The 14,320-nt window shown below is 39.4% G+C and overlaps 1 protein-coding gene across 4 annotated transcripts in view; it reads left to right on the forward strand.

Annotated features, from left to right (window-relative positions):
• LOC139954298 (ERC protein 2-like) overlaps nt 1-14,320 on the forward strand; it is a 100,582-nt gene that overhangs the window by 27,784 nt on the left and 58,478 nt on the right. For 3 of the 4 annotated variants that reach the window (XM_071954031.1, XM_071954033.1, XM_071954032.1), the window contains 2 exons: nt 6,246-6,524; nt 8,763-8,903. In XM_071954031.1, coding sequence (XP_071810132.1) covers nt 6,246-6,524; nt 8,763-8,903 — 420 coding nt within the window. The remainder of the gene's footprint in view (nt 1-6,245; nt 6,525-8,762; nt 8,904-14,320) is intronic. The other variant, XM_071954034.1, reaches the window with a different exon arrangement.

The following is a 14,320-nucleotide window of genomic DNA, read 5'->3' on the forward strand; positions in this document are numbered from 1 at the left end:
AATTTGCTCTTCTATCTGACGGTTGCACGTGATGAAATTATTAATTACTCATATCAGTAAAAAGTGAAATTTTGTCTCAAATGTATAAATACTACTAAAAAACAAATGTTTGTAAATTAGTGATGCAACGCAACTTTTCTTACAATGTGCAGGTACGCACAAGAGAAACGTTTATAGAAGTGAAAATAATGGAGAAATGGAAGTGTGTTTGTGCACAACTGAAACTGTGGACGATAAACTCTTTGCATGTAACGATGTAAGCAGCTCAAACAGCACCCCCGTTTAGCACCCCCACTTAGCCAGGGGATGAGAGATTTCAGATTGTTTTATGACTGCATGATGAAAAAACAAATTGCTGTTATTTTCTTCAGATACGAAGAAATTCTGCTCTTTGATCTACTTCACTAGTACTGTAGCACTGAGAACACTGTTCCTAGAAGCTCCTTGGAATCTATATAACCCTTCGCACAGGTTGCCTAAAGGCCAGTTTATAGTCGGTCGCGCGATGGTCGCGCGATGGAAATGTTGCGCGCGATCCTAAGACAGAGGCCTAAAAGCTGTGTCTTTTTATGATTGCGCGTCAAGATTTTCATCGCGCGACCATCGCGCGACCGACTATAACTCAGCCTTAAAGGTGCAAATGTCTTCATTTCGACATGCCTTCTAAAACTCAAACTTTTCAGACTTTCATCCCTGGAAGACCTCTTAGTGGGGGAGAGTCGTGTGTGACACACGTTCTCATTATTTGGACCAACTGATAGAGGCCCTTTACAAGGGGTTTATCGTCAGACTGTGTTTTACTTTTTTATTCACATTTATCAAACAAATTGTGTATACTCTGGCCCTTTTCAAATCCCAGCTTCGACTCCAGATTCTGCTCAGGCTACTGTATGTACATGTACATGTAGCTTAAAGGCAGTGGACACTATTGGTAATTACTCAAAGTAATTATTATAATAAAACCTCACTTGGTGATGAGTAATGGGGAGAGGTTGATAGTATAAAACATTGTGAGAAACGACTCCCTCTGTAGTTTCGAGAAAGAAGTATTTTTCCACGAATTTGATTTCGAGACCTCAAGTTTAGAATTTGAGGTCTCAAAATCAAGCATCTGAACGCACACAACTTTGTGTGACAAGGGTGTTTTTTTCACTATTATTATCTCGCAACTCATTGACCACCGATTGAGCTCAAATTTTCACAGGTTTGTTATTTCATGCATATGTTGAGATACACCAAGTGAGAAGACTGGTCTTTGACAATTACCAATAGTGTCCACTGCCTTTAAAGCCTGAAGCCGAACCAAAGCCGAAGCCGCGGATTTGAAAAGAGCCTCTGTTAATAGATTGTCTTGCACCCAGACTTCACTCTAGGTAGCTGCTGGGCAAACGTGTTTATGTAGCTGTGTCTCATTCAGCTTGCTTTTAATCTTTTTTTTTGTTACATTGTTTTGCTTTTACATTGCTACCCATAAAAGCTGTCTGATTTGACAAATGTTGTGGACATCAAGGACCGGAAACATAACATACTACAGATCAAGGTGATAGATAGCTAACCCACTAACCCCTTAAACACTCCCTCATCCCCCTTTCCCCTGTCAACCCTCGTACCTTTTCCCTTTCAGCTGGTTCATACATGTAACTGGAGTGGAAGGTCCAATGCACACCATTTTCACAACATGGGTAGTTTTCAAAATAAACCATTCCAGGGTAACGAGCCAAATTATAGATAACAATATGAATATTTATAATGTGCTGGTTTCCAACACCAAACATGCTCATGGGGCAGTAAACTGGAGCAATTTATTGAAAGATATTAATATTAGTGTTGAAATTAAGTTGAATACAGTTCAATCTGCATTTATAAATTGTCAAGTTCAGGTGTTATATTTAATAAGACAGTGCAGGCCTGATACTTCACAGAGGCAACGAAGGTGTTTATCCTCCATGCCCCTGGTCATTGCCTTGGTGCCCTTGAAATTCTCCAGTAGAAATTAACAATTTCCTCATTGTGCCCTTTACCACGAGGAGAAAATGCCTTGGTGCCCTTGCCCTTTCAAAAACGAAACAAACATGCCTGCAGTGGTTTTCTTTCTTGTTTGGTATGAATCTGGTGTGTCCCCCCACCCATCCCTCCCTTGGTAGTGGGCACAGACATTGTGACTTGACGACTGCTTGCTTCTTAAAATGAGCTGCTTGCAAAGTTATGTTTGTGATAAAACCCACCTTAGTATTCAGTTTGGTTACATAATTTTAGTTAGTAATGCAGTGTGGTTGTTTCTGAGACTCGGAAGAAATACAGATACTTTCATGACTATTCAAGACCGAATAAATGGGATGATATAACTTTTTCTTTTTTTACCCATACACCGATGTGTGTTTGCACTGTATACTCGGTACTTTTCCGAGTCCTGTGAAAAAAATATCACAGGCATGTTACTCGGGTGGGATTCGAACCCACGACCCTTGCAATTCTAGAGCAGTGTCTTACCAACTAGACTGCCGAGGTTGCATCGGGGATGAAGAATATTATTTTTAAATTTTTTTTATTTACCCATACACCAGTGTGTTGGATGATGTTTCCTGTTGCCTGCAATTCTGTTTAATCTTGATGGTCCTGGTTACAAAAAGTGGCAAATTGCACCAGGTTTGGTTTTCACAAAGATTTAAGACTAGTCTTATCTCGAGTTAGCATGAGTAGGACTAGCCATCTAGTTTTATATCTCCTAGGACTAGTCCTAAGTTAGGGCTAGTCCTAACTCTTTGTGAAACCGACCCCAGATCAACTAAGGGGAAAGCTGTAGGATACAATACAGCTGAAATTGTTGTGTGCATGAATGCCTCATTCAGGACTTGAACAGTGTATGATGTAAAACAATCAACGTTCTCTGGTTCAATTTCTACAAGCACATATATTCATGACGCCTCTGATTTGCGTATGTACTTCACATGCATGACATGTGGTTCATCATGCACCGCTATAAACATGACATTGTCTAGTTTTATGTATAACACCTCCCTCCATGCTACCATCAACCCACCATGCCAGTATGACGTCATGTCACATTGTTTCTGTCTGCCCTGTGGTCATACTTCATTAAACACACTGCGAGATGACTGGAGTTCTAATTAATTTTTCTTAAGCATGAACTGATCATTTTATGCATGAGTATCCTTCCTTTCGGTCACCAAGGCAAGCTTAGGAAAACTCCAGTGCTGAATACATCTTCAAACCAAAAGGCACAATGTTGGAGTTGTTCATAAATAATAAATAAATTTCTGGTGCCAAAAATAAGGGAAAACTTTTGATAACTGTTCAAGGATCTGCAACCACACCAGTACTCAACTGCTTACACAATTCTCAAAGTAGTCAAACTTCACTATAAAGTTACATCATCATTAACCAATTCAGGGACCGAAATTTACCCCCTGGACCACCTGCAAGAACCCCCCCCCCCCCACCCCCATGAAACAAGTCCTTTTGTCTCCAGTCTTTTCTTTAAAGGCAATGGAAACATTACATGTACATAAAAATAATTGTACTAAAGCATACAAACTTACTCGGTAATGAGCAATGGAGAGCTGTTGATAGTATAAAACATTGTGAGAACAGCTCCCTCAGAAGTAACGTAGTTTTTGAGAAATAATTTCTCACTAAAATAATGGAATATTTCAGCTGAAGCCTTATATTATGCATCTGAAAGCACACAAATTACAAGGGTGTTTTTTCTATCATTATTCTCGTGCAATTGAGCCAAAATTTTTACAGTTAATGATTTTTTTTTTTATGCATACACTTATGTTGGGATACACCAAGTGTAAATACTGGTCTTTGACATTTATCAAATGTGTCCAGTAACACGTTTATACATTTATACCATACATTGTTTGGTTGGTAAGCAGTTAGCAACAGCTTTAAAAAAAAACTTACATGGCTAAACGACGCACACATACAGTATGTGAAATACATTACATGTACCAGAACTGCCAACTCTCCCTGATTCTGCAGAAAGGTCCATGAAAATAAACCAATCGTTTCATGTTCAGATGGGCAAATTTGAAAAACCAAACCTTCCACTATGTGGAATATAATTTTAATAATCTCCCAGATTGCATACAAAACCTCCCTGACTTCAAGGTCCCAATGTAGGCAGCACTGATGTATTGACTACCGGTAATTGACACAATCATGATTGAAGCCCACATTGGAAATTTCTTCTCAATTTTTCTCTTTCCCATTTTATTACCTTTTTTTTTTTTTTTTTTTACATTTATTATATTGGAGGTTTTTTTTCCTACTTCCAGAATGTTTTGCATAATCTACCTTGAATCATCCATTTCATTTCATTGTACCACTTTTGATAATTGTCTTCTTAATTTTGTTCTTTGTTACCCAAACTAAAGAACTTCCTTTCTTGTGTTATTCCTACACACAAAAAAAAGTTGGTGGTGTTTTCGTTTATTTGAAATTGTTTGGAGATAATGTTCAAACTGCTCATATTGATTTTTAAATTTACTTTGAGCATGATGTTTCTTTTATTTCATTAATACTTGGATCATTCCATGTTGACAAATGAGCATGACCTTTATCTTTTATCACCCATAACATCAACATTAATTTTTAATTTTTTAATTGGATTTTCACAATTTGTGAGGGCTTAATTGGAAAACCTATTTAATTCCAGGAATTTTTTGTTGTTTATTATGTAGTTGTTTGACATCTGTCAAGTCATTGATGCAGAAATTGACCTTTGGTTTTTAAAAATGATTTCAGTGAAGAAATATATGGCGCCATTTAAAAGAGAATAAATGGTGTCATTTGCAAGGGGACTGTGTGCATGTTATAGAAATAGAACCTGGAGAACGCTGAGTGCATCATTGTGCGTGCGATTTCGTTGTGAGACCATTTTTATGGCCATGTGTACGCCATTTTGTTTACGCGTACATGGCAAAATTAGCATACGTGACTGTTATGTATCAAATCAACGGTCTATGTGCGTTTCAATTTTGCCATACAAGCATGTCATGTGATGATCATTATGCCATACTCGCGCGATATCGATACGCCGCATCCACAGACAACACAGAGGGCGGTTGAGCTCAGCGTTCTCCGGGTTCTATTTCTATGGAACATGTACAGAGTTTACAAGTATTTTTGTATATGAAGTTGGTTGCATCTGCAAGGGTCTGCGTGTAGAAGGGCACTCTTAATTTTTTAAATATTATCGCAGACTGAACACAGCATTGGGTTTTAGTTTTGTTCCTTCATTTCAGCATTTTAGTGCCAGTCATGCATGACACCTCATTACTTGGAATAGAAATTCAGACAGTGTGCGCTCATGCGTGGACAACCAGGCTGTCGCATCTGGAGTTAAATTTAACAAGTTCACCATTATACAGTTGGTAATAAAAAATACCAACCGCCGGAGAAATATTTCTATCTGAAGTGACAAAACTTCTTATGATTTGCCAAATTAAAAACTAAAATCAGCACAGACTTACAGCCATTACGGCAGAGTAAAACACAAAATCCCAGACTAAAATGAGCAGGATTTTTTAAACCTTTTTTTTTTATTTAGATGTTAAAATCTAAATTTCCTGTTAATCCCCATTCAAATTTCAGCGCCCAGTTCTGTTTTTCGTTCTATTAAAGGCAGTGGACACTATTGGTAATTACTCAAAATAATTATTAGCATAAAACAATTACTTGGTAATGAGTAATGGGGAGAGGTTGATAGTATAAAACATTGTGAGAAACGGCTCCCTCTGAAGTGCCATAGTTTTCCAGAAAGAAGTAATTTTCCACGAATTTGATTTTGAGACCTCAGATTTAGAATTTGAGGTCTCGAAATCAACCGTCTGAACGCACACAACTTCGTGTGACAAGGGTGTTTTTTCTTTCATTATTTTCTCGCAACTTCGACGAACGATTGAGCTCAAATTTTCACTGGTTTTTATTTTATGTATATGTTGAGATACACCAAGTGAGAAGACTGGTCTTTGACAATTACCAATAGTGTCCACTGTCTTTAACCCTTACCTCTTACAAGTTCTCCAAAATCCTTCTCCTGTTTTATTCTGTGTTTGATGTATTCCGTACTGCAAAAACCCTTGATTGATTGAGTGAACATTATTTTTAAATTGCAATGAGTCTTTCCCGCATTAATAGGAAGAGTCTACCGGTACTACAAAATATTATCAAATTTACTTAAGTTTTTTCAAATTTTGTTCTCCTCCTCAAACCAGATTGACAACCTCCAGGAACAACTTCAAGAGAAAGAGGAGCAGTACCGCCAGACCCGAAGTAAACTAACCAGTGTCCAAGCTGACCAGACCAGCTCGGACAGTGCCATGTCCAGTCTGGAAGATGCCCTGATGGACAAGGACAAGGCGATGGATCGACTGAAGGAACAGCGGGAGCGATACAACAAGGAGCACGAGGAACAAGTTGAGGGCTACAAGAAACAGCTGAAGGATCTCAGGACACGGCTGGAGACAGTACAGAAGGAGCTTGCAGAAAAAGAGGTTTGTGTCAATCTATCATGGTTGGCTGCTGTGTATCGTAACTCCATCCTGAAAACCAAAAAGCTTTCACCCTTGGAGAATATGCCATTTGCATGTTAGATTTTAATATTGTATGGTACAATGATGTGCTTGATCACAAATTTATCATAATATTGTATGGTACAATGATGTGCACAAGTTTATCATAATATTGTATGGTACAATGATGTGCTTGATCACAAGTTTATCATAATATTGTATGGTACAATGATGTGCACAAGTTTATCATAATATTGTATGGTACAATGATGTGCTTGATCACAAGTTTATCATAATATTGTATGGTACAATGATGTGCTTGATCACAAGTTTATCACTTAAATTTGAATTCCTCAGACTATTGAGACAGTTGCTTTGTCACATGATTAGGGGCAAGCTTTTGCGTAGTTAAGTAAGAGACAGTGAATGCCAATACACAGATCTGAATAGATGTGTATAGCACAATGATATCAGGTAAGCTTGGGCGATATCGCCGACAATATATCGCGATATTCAATATAATCGCGATTAATTAAATTTGACATCATCAGTCTTCAAACTCCCAGTGAAAGTTGTAGAAGATACAAACCTATGGGTTGCAAGATGTCTCAGCTATATCGCGATATGTCGATATTTCGATTAAAACCAAATCGATCCGTAATCGAAAATCGTTTCCAAATTAGTATCGCGATATTCCATAATATCGTGATATCGCCCAAGCTTAGTACCAGGGTCTGCTCATCTGGAGGTTGCTATTCAAAGGCTTGCCCCGAACCATTTGACATACATGTAGTAACCAACTGTCTCTGTAGACTGAGGAATTCAAATGTAAGCAGTCTGTTGTGATTATAAGCAAGTCATTGTACCAGACATTATTCAAATCTAACTCACAAATAGCTTATTGTGATATTCAGAGAAACTACATTAACAGGCCCGGAATTTCATCTTTCAAAGGGCAAGGCCATTTTTGGTTTGCGGTAACACCATGTGTGTATCTACTTGCCACGTAGAGTTTGTTCTTAGAGAACTGTCTTGCTTAATTCTACTACCGCGGAGAAGATTGTTCGGGTGTTCGGGAGAACTGTCCTGCTTATTAACTATTACCTTGGCGGATGGTAAAGAAATAGGCTGGGACTACTACTTTAGCTTATAGGATCGTAATTAACTGTACTACCGCAGAGTCAGTTCTTGGGTTAGTCTCAACGTTTCGACTAGCTTGCTCCAGTCATCGTCAGGTCTCTGAGAAGTCTCCCGAACACCCGAACAATCTACTCCGCGGTAGTAGAATTAAGCAAGACAGTTCTCTAAGAACAAACTCTATATGGCAAGTAGATACACACATGATGTTACCGCAAACCAAATATATATTGATACCTCACCATGCAATGCCTCAAATCCTATATAAGGCCATTTTTATCTTAATGTCATGGACCAAAACCAGGGGCACCGGTGGTCTTGGCACCGGTGTTCTCCATGTAATTCCTGGCCTGAAGTAATAAACCACAAGGGAAACTTGACTGTCAAACTGTAGGTGAATTTTTCATAATTTGGGGTTGAAAAAAAAAAAAAACCTGAACTGGAGAGGAATTTGAATCTGTGTCCTCCGTACCAGCACTCTACCAACTGAGCTATCTAGCCTTTATATTTCCCTGTTATTTGACCAATATATTTGTTTGGAGTTACCAGTTAGAAGCTTTACAACCTCTAACTGCGTACATGTAGTAGCCAGGAATGACACCAACCCAAAACTGTTAAGCATGTTAAGAGACAATATTTAAATAGTGTTCCGTACAATGTAGCTGCTATGAATGTCAACTCACATTATAAAACAATTGTTGCAACATTTTCATTGTGCAACTGAATCACACATACCCATGAGGCTTAACTAGGCCTGAAACTGTATGCGTTTCATGAAGGCATCGTAGAACATGTAGAAATTGCCCTCCATGCCCATCATTGCCTCATAAGTGGTTCCTAGCTTTTCCTACAATTTTATTGCTTTCAGCTTTTACGTATACTGCACATGTATTTACAGATACACAAGTGGAATTCAGAATTCACATTTACTTCCTTACCAAATGATGAAGTGTAAATTCTTAAAATTGTGAGAATAAACTATTGAGCATAAACAAATCAGTAATGTTTCATCCCGCTCCTGCCACCATTTATCACGCTGTGCCATAATAGTCCACTCCATCTACTCCTCCCACACTATCTCAGGCAAGCTTACTGGACCTCAAGGAGCATGCCACCACTCTCGCTTCATCAAGTCTCAAGAAGGACTCAAGAATAACCACTGTGGAACTTGCAGTGGCGCAAAAGACCGAAGAAATCGCTCGGTTAGAGTCTGATGTGAAGAAGGTTGGTTGAGATTGTAACTTTTAAAACTAGCCAACTACAGTCAACACATAGGGTATGTTCACACGAGTAGCTGACTAAAGCCGTGTTCGCATTGGACTTAAAATGGTTAACTTACCGCCGTAAATTGCTAACTTACCGATATTAAGTCCAAGGGCGAACAGATGGTAACTTACCGGGCTGGTAAGTTATCGCCACAACGCTGTTAACTTAACAGGCCAATTTGAGCCGCGGTAACTTAACAATGTTAACTTAACAGGGACAAGAAGTCCAATGCGAACGCACCACCCCGGTAACTTAACAATACTGTCACTTGACTTATTTCTAAAAGGTCTGATGATGTTCGAACCACTGCATGCAATACGCGCTGCTCCTAAAATTTCAGGTTAAAAGCATAGCTGCGTTTCCACTGCACCACTGCATGCAATACCCGCTACTCCAAAATTTCAGGTTAAAGGCATAGCTGCATTTCCACTGCACCACTGCATGCAATATGCGCTGCTCCAAAAGTTTCAGGTTAAAAGCATAGCTGCGTTTCCACTGCACCACTGCATGCAATACGCGCTGCTCCAAAAATTTCAGGTTAAAAGCATAGCTGCGTTTCCACTGCACCACTGCATGCAATACGCGCTGCTCCTAAAATTTCAGGTTAAAAGCATAGCTGCGTTTCCACTGCACCACTGCATGCTATACGCGCTGCTCCAAAATTTCAGGTTAAAAGCATAGCTGCGTTTCCACTGCATACGCAGGGCGCGGAGCCCAAGCCTGAGCTGGAGCCTAAGCCGAGGTTTGAGAAAGGCCCCTGGTAAGTTACCAGACACAAATTTATCCAAGTGAGAACAGCTGTTAACTTACCGGGCTGTTAAGTTAACTTACCAGGCAGGTAAGTTAACTTACCAGGCAGGTAAGTTAACTTAACCAGGCAGGTAAGTTACCAGACCCAAAAGTCCAATGCGAACGCGGCTGTAGCTGCTAACTTTGCTGCCAGCTAACAGCAAAACTTGTTGACCGTGTGAACTACAGTAGCAGAGAGCCTGCCGTGCTGGCTAACTGCGACCATTCCTCGTGCGAATGCAAGGTACTTTTAGCCGAGTCGTTTTGTGAAGCTGTGAATAATTAGCAGCAAGTTTAGCAGTGAAGTTAGCTCCACGTTTGAACATGCCCATAGTGCTTTACAAACCAGCACAGCAGTCAAATAACAAACATAAGGTCGGAACCCATGGCAGTTATTTTATTTCCAGACACTAAGGTTTGCAGAAAAACTGTGTAAATATTTTCTTGAATAAGTTTGGTGGTTCTGAAACAATGCAGTGTTACTGCAAACCTCTATGCAAAGTTCAGGCATAATATTCTATTTAAAGGCAGTGGACACTATTGGTAATTCAAACAAATTATTAGCATAAAACCTTACTTGGCAACAAGTAATGGGGAGAGGTTGTTCGCATAAAACATTATGAGAAATGGCTCCCTCTGGAGTAACGTAGTTTTCGAGAAAGAATAAATTTTCCACGAATTTGATTTCGAGACCTCAGATTTAGAATTTGAGGTCTCGAAATCAAGCATCTGAAAGCACACAACTAAGTGTGACAAGGGTGTTTTTTCTTTGATTATTATCTCGCAACTTCGACGACCGATTGAGCTCAAATTTTCACAGGTTTGTTGATTTATGCATATGTTGAGATACAGCAAGTGAGAAGACTGGTCTTCTACAATTACCAATAGTGTCCGTGTCTTTAAGTGTGATTTAAAACTTTTTGGCTCTCGGAAAACTTGCAACATTTTTACTAAATAGCTCAAAAAGTCTATTGAAGCCTACGCCATGTACGTAGGTCGGCCCTTGTACTCAATATAGTTGTTCTACTTTTTTTTTCAAGGGCCTAATATCATTCCTAAAAGTTTCAAAACTTACTCATATCATTTCCTTTAACTCTGCAACTGGGCACTGAATACCTTCATCCACATGTAGCAGTACCTTGCCTCCGATTGGCTTATTGATCACTTGCACAAGGCATACTGTCTCCCATTTTGGTTGTCAAAATGTCAAGAAATGGTGAAGTGGAAGATGCACATTTTGCATATAGGTTGGTTCTGCGTACTGCAAGGGGTCAGTAGGGCAGTATAACACTAGAAAACGTCTTCATTTGTCATACTCATCGATACAATTCATTGTTATTTGCACCACTCTATGACGGTTTCTTTTCTTGTCCATGCTCACTACAATTTTCCCTTTTCCTCTTTGCAAATCCTGCTTTGCTGAAGCGTGTGTATCTCCAAAAGTTGCTAATATATAGTGTACTCCCAAAACACTGCTGTCACTTTAGTTAAAAGGTTTCACAAAAGAGGGGGAAACTTCAGAAAAACGGAATTGAGAAAAACTACCGCCTATTATTTGAAAGGCTCCTCTGTCAGGCTTTCCTGAGAATCCATTTTTTTCTTTTGGACAGATTGTCTTTGCAATTATTCAATCTACATAACCATCATTATTCAATCTTCACCCAGGGGTATAAATGGGTACCTGCGAGGGTAGAGGTTGATATTGTGAATGAAAAGCTTTCGGAGCGCCACGGCAGCTCGGGGCTGTGTACTCCCTAAATGGGAGCTGAGAAAGATTAAAGGGATGTTTATTGGCCCAATGACCAGGGGACTAATGTAAAGCGCATTGATACGGTTTATTGTGAAATGCGCTATATAAGAACTTGTTATTATTATTATTATCATCCTCTTCTTACAGACACTGAGCCTCAAAAAGGCTCAAGGACCAATTTTAAGAAACTTTTGTAACACAAAAATGAGATTAGCACAAACGCGTTCCAGCCAAACATAATGTTTGTGTCTGCTTTCCAATAGTATTTTTATTAGGCAGAAATGTGTTGAGCACTAGTTTCTGCTGAAATGTTAAGCACAACAAGTTGATACTGGCATGGACAAAAACTTGCTTAGCAGAAAAAGTTTCCCAGCCAAAATATCAGAATGTTTATTACAAGTGGCTAGCACCGTGCAAATTTAAGCTCAACAGCAGACAGATTTGCTAAGTACCATAGAGCTTGGGCCCAACTTTTTAGACGTGTTTTTCACACGTGGTGGTGACGTGGGCCCAATTTCATAGAGCTGCTAAGCACCAAAATTTGCTTATATGAAATTTCTTCCTTGATAAAAACAGGATTACCAACCAAATTTCCACCTGATTTTCAGGATAAGCAAACAACAGCTGAATATCACTAACAAGCAATATGCAACATATGGAAATTTGGTTGGTAATCTTGTTTTATCAAGGAAGAAATTTCATGCTAAAAAAATGTTTGTGCTTAGCAGCTCTATGAAATTGGGCCATGCTTTAACATACCTTTGTTTCAATCTTTCCTGTGCTTGGTTGCAATCCACTCTTTTAACATAACTGCCCTGCTCATTTCAAAACTTCCATTCTTTCTTCCATCCATGCACGATCAGAAAGCTCGCAAAATACACATGGTAAGTTGTGTGTATGATGATTAGAGAGGGTGGTGTTCGTAATGTTACTGCCTTAGACTGCATGTAGACCCGCCTGACTAAGGGATGTTGGGGTTTCAAATGGCACAGTGCAATGGCTTTTTTAGGCATGCAACTCTTCCGCATTTTCATAAAAGAGAAATTTGCGTTAAAAGAACAAAAAACTAAGTGTAAAAAAAAAATCATGTTGCCTTGAAAGAACGATAAACAAATCCCGCTGAAACAAAAGAAGTTTACACATACAAAAGCTCTCCTTGTAATGCATATCTTCAACACCATTTTTTGCAAAGTCTGGCTTCGTAGTGTTTTTATAAGTTTTTGTATGAGAACATGCGGGAACCAGATGCTGCAAGGTCCTACTATGCGGCTAGCTTCAGTCTGGTCCAAACGAGCGGGTTTTTTTGTCGGCTGAAGAGTTGCATGCCTGGCTGTTCCATTCTTGAATTCTGGACTACTTGCTCAGTGATACTCTGGTCAGATTTAGACATTCAAACCGCACTGCTCTCTCTCTCTCTCTCTCTCTCTGGTTTGTAGTGAGAATTGTGATATGCAGTGACAGGCAGTAACAGTAGGTTTCTTGAAGAATTCCAGGGAATACTAGATTATTTTAGGAAGCCTCTTAACACTTACAGGATCAACGCCCCTGTCTTACTTTAAAAGAACATCTTTGTAATAACCTGCTCTATTTTAAAGAGTTGTGTCCTAAGAGGTTTGTTCTCAATGATATCGTAAATGCTAGCTCCAGAAGCTTCCTTGGTTCAGTATACATGTATTTATAGTCAGTGGGGGTTTGTTGTAGCTACATTTATATCGAGATAACAGGTAAGAGTTGAGCTGTTAACACTTGGTGTTGTAATAACCCAATCTTCTGTTGCGTTACCCTCTGCTAAGGTATAGGATTTGAACTGCCTCTACTGTAGCTACACAGCGATCTAGGTAGTCTACATTATTTGGCAAGACACTGCTCTAGAATTGCAAAGGTCGTGGGTTCTAATCCCACCCAAGTACAATGCCTGTGATTTTTTTCACAGAGCTCGAGAAAGTACTGATTACACAGTGCTTAAACACACCGTTGTATTAAATGGGTAAACCAAAATAATATTACAACAGATCTGAGGAAGATACAGACCAAGGAAGCTCCTGGCTCTCATTGCATTTGTGCACCCTGTTCATCCCCTACGTGCCATGTCGACTACTGTGTTTCTCCACTACTAACAAGTTTTTAGTTCCAGACCCCAAAACCCTCTAATGCTTGACCCTCTGATTCACTGACCCCTGACCCAGTGACCCTTGACCTAGTGTCCCGTGCGGCACCTCATACATGTACATGTCATAGCACCCCCTCTGTAGATTAGTCTTGTTGACTAGAGTGATACTTGTCAAGCTAGAATTGCCAACCTGGGTAAGAAGCATCAAGGGTTGAACTTTGGCTCCAGAATAGACCACATCTAAGACTACTGTAGTGCAAGACCTTACATGTATGTACTAGACCATTGGCCAAATTTCATAGAGCTGCTAAAGCACATAGTTTCCTGCAGCAAAACAAATCACACCTTGCTTACTAAGATTACCGGCCAAGACTCCACTCAATTGTTATGCTTAGTAAATAGCAGCTAAATACCAGTGTCAAGCAATGTACATGCATATATGGAATTTTGGCCATGTGTAAAATAAGCAAGCTATTTTTGTGCTTGAGCTGCTCTATGAAATTGGCCCCTTGTTTAATATGTACGCACAGTACTGTAGGTAGTTACTCCTGCATGCTATAGATCTTTATTCTGCCACCATCTATGTCATGTTCCCCGTTTGAAATAACAATCAAGAATATCAAGTAGCCTCATACAAAGTAAGGGACCAGACTATTTTTTCCTGTTGGCCTCAGTTTGGTTACATTAGTTTAATAAACGGGGAGAGAATGAAAATCAAGATGGCTG

This window comes from Asterias amurensis, chromosome 2 (genome assembly GCF_032118995.1).
Source record: "Asterias amurensis chromosome 2, ASM3211899v1".
In the NCBI taxonomy this organism is placed as follows: Eukaryota; Metazoa; Echinodermata; class Asteroidea; order Forcipulatida; family Asteriidae; genus Asterias; species Asterias amurensis.